Raw genomic sequence first — 5,590 nt, 5'->3', positions numbered from 1 at the left:
GTCAAACTAGACTTAATTATCTATACGTAATGTAACAATGTCCCCTCATACCAATCAATATTATCTTTTTACCCACAAGAAGCTCAAAATTTTGTTTTTTGGTGCACCCATTTTGAAATTACTCCTACTTAAGAATGTTTAATTATGGAGCTCCCTAGTTGTCTAGTGTCAAAAGCGCATAAAAGAGTTTAGGGATTCAGATCATACATTCCTTATAAATCAACAATCTCTCTTGTACACAATCAATTTGATATTTGCATTAGGTGTCACTAACACATCTTTTATAGACTTGTCATCTCCAATAAGGTTTCATCAACTATCTCAAGCCTAACTAGTGTACAATTTGCCTACGATATTACACATAAGCCCTCAGCTCCCCTTTACGAAGATAGCTTGATCATCATCAACTTTGCGATACCATACCATGCTGTCCAAGCTTGTCCTCAGAGGTTCACAATGTCCTTATGGTTCAATCCATCTTAATTTGGGGGTTAGGTATCCAAGTTTACTGCCATGAAGCTGCATTTTCAAGTTCACGCGATGTCCTCTGTTTCACAAGGGCCAATCACTCTATCTAGCTTATAATCATGGATAGCTGGTTTTCTTCTACCATGGACTCATAAAAAGAGTTAGCCCAAACTCCCAATCAAATCAAGGGGACACAAGAATTGCAAACATTTTCGATATAGACATTTAATTAACTTGTGATGCACCATGAAGGAATAAATATAATTAACTAAGAATCCATAGGGTTAGGTTTATTTGTGAACAACACTCTTGATTCTGAACACCCTAGCTCTTGTTTATCAACACACATGTGTAAACACAAATGTAAATCAATGGTCGGGATTTGTTCACTCAATTCACAAATACACTAGTGTTTACTCCAAAACTCTACCCAGAACCCATATGTATAAACGCATTTACAAGTAGATACGATCTTTAAACATTAGACCCGTCACATTATTATTTATATAACTTTAAGGACTAAAACCGTTGAAACCCAAAGTTTGAACATGAAACGTGAAACGCCCCTTTATAAGAAAAGCCACCCAATTTTTCCAACTCCTTTTCTTTCTCTTTCCCTACCTCTTGTCTCTTCACTGTTCACTCCACACAAGCCTTGTTGGCTTGTTATCTCACCCCCACCCTCTCTGCCGCCGTGCACGGCGGCCTTACCATCTGAGGCAACAAAAGGGTACCAATCATGTCAAGTTTATATGGTCAAAACTTGACTTATTCACCAGCTAGAGCCCCATCTTCTCCACACATATGGGCCAACCCAGATGTAGAAAGGTGTGATCTTTTTTCATTTCAAGAAACACAAATCTCTGTTTGTTTTTGAATCTTGATGATGACCCACTTCAAAAGTTTTGATTTTTATTGTTTTGTGATTAATTTTACATGTGTTTTTGGTGTTGTTGTATGCTTGCAGTTCTTATCTGGCAGAGCTACTTGAAGAAAAACTGAAGCTTGCACCTTTCATGAGAATTCTTCCATTTTGCACTAAGTTGTTGAATCAAGGTTCAATCTTTTTTATGCACTGTTTGGATCTAGACATGCTTATGAATAAAGATACAATCAATCAATCAATCTGTTCTTGGCATTTGTGAATTTGATCTTTTGTTATGAATCTTGAAACTTGTATAATAATACATTTTTAATTTAGATGCTGATTTCAAGATCTTTTAATTGATTTCTCAAATTTGTATTGATGTGTTCTTTGTTAATCTGTTGATTTGTTGCTTGTAATGGATTGTTTGTTTGTTGCTTGTACGGTTTCGGATCTTGGAAAACACATTTTCTTGAAAATAAATTTGAATAATGTAGTGTAGATGGGTTGGAAGTTACAATGTGCACTTATAAACATACTAGAAATCGCTCGATTGTTTCCTCGAAATGTAGTAAAATTATCTTGCAAATTAGTAATGTTATTAATATTAATCTATTTCCTTCACAGAGATATTCAGGGCTTCAACAGGGATACCGAATCAAGGTTTTAATGACTTTGATAGAATGCAACGTGGTAGCCCGAGTCCTTTGCATCCTTTAGACGTTATTTCTGATATCGATGCAAATGGTTTAATCCGTTGGAATGGAAATGCGGGCTGGAGTCCTCTTCAACACGAGGTAAATTTTTTCGTTAAATAATTAAATATATACTATATTTTCTCTTTTTAAGTATTGTATTATTTGGATATAAGTATGACTAGAGGTGGTAATCTCAACCGCTTTACATATGAATGGGTTGATTTTGATTTGTGCTCGGTTTTATTCGTAATATGTCAAAGGGGTAAATAATTGAAAACATTAGCTATAAAAGGAACATGTTGCATAGGTTAAACAGTTGAGAAAACACAACTATAGGTCGTGAAATAGGCATGTTGAATGGGTCGGGTTGACTCGCTAACACTGTTTTAGTTCATTTCTTTAGTTTAAAAAAGAAGTGATATATTACGTATAAAATTACAAAAGCTAAGATATAAATAACGATCGATCTTCTTGGAAGCTTTTAAACAGTTTGACCCGTTTCTCTTTTATTTACTTTTTATTAAACTTCACCGTTTTGATCGGTAACAAACTGGAAAAAAGTGAAAGTAGGTTGGTGTTTTACACAACTAACCCTACCAAACACATGCTTTTTGTTCATAGAGATTAGGTATGCCACAAGGATTGCCAATGGATCAATGGAATGCAGCACCAGCTAGCCCGAGCTCATTCATTACAAAGAGGATCTTGCGTTTGGATATACCCGTAAACAACTTTCCTAATGTACGCTATACGTCTTTAAATAAAATTAATTGGAAATTATTTTTGTTCTATTTCCATAACCTTGTATCAAATGAAGAACTTATTGAGTTTTTTTTTTTTTTTTTTTTTAATATTATCAGTTCAACTTTGTTGGGAGGCTTCTAGGTCCTAGAGGCAATTCGTTGAAGCGTGTGGAAGCCTCAACAGGCTGTCGTGTCTTCATTAGAGGCCAGGGCTCCATTAAAGACCCTGAAAAGGTAAACTTACATAGAATAATACTTATTATGTAAATCTGTATTAATACTTTGACTAAATAATAGACTCGTTTAGGCTCATGTGTCTAGTCAAGCTCGATATGTGAAGCTCGTCTAGATATTATGTATTTTTATAACCATGTGTACAAATCACATCCTTTTAGCTAGTGGTGGCAAAACGGGCCGGTTGGGTAACATGTTAAAATGGTAACTTTTTTTTTTAAGTATATAATTGTCACACGTATGGAAATATCCAATCTTTCAAGAGTTGTGTGTTAAATATCGTATCTTTATTTTTTGTTAAAACAAGAATACTCTTAACATGGAAATATCTGTTTTTTTTTATATCAATTCTTTGTAATTTCTAAAGTTGTTAATTGTGTTTTCAAAATAGGAGGAGAGTTTGAGGGGTAGACCGGGCTATGAGCACCTTAATGAGCCACTTCACATTTTGATAGAGGCGGAGTTGCCTGCAACCATTGTTGACGTTCGTTTGAGACAAGCGCAAGAAATCATCGAAGAGCTGCTCATACCAGTGGTATGTTAACATTCTTCTCCTGCATGATTATACTTGTACCTCATGCAGTCACATCTGTACAACATCTAGCATACAAGTTGTTACTAAATTTGGCAATTCAACCCATTTAGGGGCTGTTTGTTAGCCTCTTAATGATTCCATATTTCCATTAAGAGGCTACCTCTGAATCACTAAGAGGTAAGGGTGTTCGGTTTACAAAAATAACACATCTTAATGGTTGTTCAATTGACCACCGCCACTCACCAGCAACACTGCCAACAACCACTATCACCACCCGTTACCGCCAACAACACTGCCAACAACCACCATCACCACCTGCCAACCACCAGATACATTTAATTCAACACAAAATGGTTCAGAGGGGTAAAATAGTCATTTTGCACAGTTATTCAAAGCTTTAGCCAGATAGCACTTACTAGTAGCGCTGCAAACGAACCAAACGTTCGGCGAACAGTTCGTGAACCGTTCGGCGGGAAGTCCGTTTGTGTTCGTTCGTTTAATAAACAAACAAACACGAACAAGAAATTTCGTTCGTTTAGTTAAATGAACAAACATGAACAGAAGTCGTGTTCGTTCGTTTATGTTCGTGAACGTTCGGTAACGTGTTTGTTTGTGTTTAATAGTTCATTAGTGTTTTTAGTTTTTATATCTATTTAAATACTTCAAAATTCTGACAAATTAAATATTTAATAAGTGTAAGTGTATTATATATTCTGTTCATGGGCGATTGTTTGTGTTCATTTGTTTCCATTTGTGTTCATGAACATTATTTTGTGCTCATTTGTGTTCGTCAATGTTCTTTTTGTTTGTTTCCTAAAATTAACAAACAAACACAAACGAACACGAACAACTTCATTACCTAAACAAACGAACACGAACATAAAATCTCGTTCGATAAGTGTTCGTGAACGGTTCGCGAACAAATATATTTCTTAACAAACAAGGTCTTGTTCGTGTTTGTTCGGTTCGTTTACAGCCCTACTTACTTACTAGCTTAGCACTTACTGGTTCAGAGCCACTTACCCGGTCATACCTCATACTGGTTCAACACTTACTGGTTTAGAGGCTGCCAAACAGCCCCTTAGTATTCTTATAAATGGGTCAAATTAGGTCATGTTTTATCTCTTGAGGGGAAAATAGAAAAATTATCTAAAAAACGGGTTGAAAGTGGCGTAACTGTATTTTTTGTTATTTATTAAAAAAATTTAGATTATTACTGAAATAGTATGAAGTTAGACAAAAGATACTGTTTTGACCCGCTATACAACTTGCTTGACCTACTCGTTTCGCCACCTCTCGAAGCTCCTGCCTGATTATTTTTTTTCTCATTTCAGGACGAGTCTCAGGATTTGTACAAAAGGCAACAATTGCGAGAGCTTGCTATGCTGAACTCCAACTTGAAAGAAGACAGCCCACAGCCCAGAGGCAGCGTGTCACCTTTCGGGTCGAGTGGCATGAAACGGGCCAAGACTGCTTGGTGACTGGCCATGTACGCTCTTCTATTCATAATGCGCAACCCGTCAATGGATGCCCATTGTTCGTGGGCCCGAATGGGTGGATTTATACAATCTTGTTGAGACCAGTGTCGTTTTGGTGAGACGAAACAAGGAAAGAGAAAGATCTTATTATAATTTTGTTTTGTTTTTTTTTTTTTTTTTTTGTTTTGTTTATGTAGCAGATTTTGAACTGTATTGGTCTATTTCATTTAGGAAGTAGAAACAGTTATTGGATTAATTTATTACTGACATTAAGTGAGTTTTTGTGTTACTATACATACGGTTTTCGAGCTTCGAAACAAACTATGGTTTGCAATATTGGATCGGGTTTGGAACTAGGGTTTAATAACATTGCTAGCATATAGGTAGAACCAATGTTTTCAGAACCAGACTAATCAGGCCGGGAACATGCTAGCATATAGGTTGACCGGATTGCTTCCCTTTTAGGCGCTTCCTCTAGTTAAGAGAGTGAATTCAGGAGTTCCAGGCAGGCGATAGAGGCTTCGAGGGAATAACATGAATCGTATAAGGTGAACCCTATTAGTTATGTG

The 5,590-nt window shown here is 36.2% G+C and overlaps 1 protein-coding gene across 1 annotated transcript; it reads left to right on the top strand.

The window, feature by feature from the left end:
- Positions 1 to 1,069: 1,069 nt before the first annotated feature.
- LOC110873411 (KH domain-containing protein At3g08620) lies at positions 1,070 to 5,315 on the top strand. Its single transcript, XM_022122329.2, has 7 exons — positions 1,070 to 1,296; positions 1,436 to 1,524; positions 1,961 to 2,130; positions 2,653 to 2,772; positions 2,892 to 3,008; positions 3,400 to 3,543; positions 4,878 to 5,315. Exons 1-7 carry the CDS (start codon positions 1,208 to 1,210, stop codon positions 5,022 to 5,024), a joined length of 876 nt encoding a protein of 291 aa, XP_021978021.1. The 5' UTR covers positions 1,070 to 1,207; the 3' UTR covers positions 5,025 to 5,315.
- The last annotated feature ends 275 nt before the right edge of the window (positions 5,316 to 5,590 follow it).

The sequence above is a fragment of the Helianthus annuus genome, chromosome 8 (assembly GCF_002127325.2).
Source record: "Helianthus annuus cultivar XRQ/B chromosome 8, HanXRQr2.0-SUNRISE, whole genome shotgun sequence".
NCBI lineage: Eukaryota > Viridiplantae > Streptophyta > Magnoliopsida > Asterales > Asteraceae > Helianthus > Helianthus annuus.
The sequence above is the reverse complement of the archived record's forward strand: the minus strand, read 5'-3'. Positions and strand labels throughout refer to the sequence as shown.

Coding starts and splice junctions, on each gene's coding strand:
- LOC110873411 (XM_022122329.2), top strand. CDS start 1,208: ATGTCAAGTTTATATGGTCAAAACTTGACTTATTCACCAGCTAGAGCC. Junction 1,525..1,960: donor CACTAAGTTGTTGAATCAAG/GTTCAATCTTTT, acceptor TTTCCTTCACAG/AGATATTCAGGGCTTCAACA. Junction 3,009..3,399: donor CCATTAAAGACCCTGAAAAG/GTAAACTTACAT, acceptor TTTTCAAAATAG/GAGGAGAGTTTGAGGGGTAG.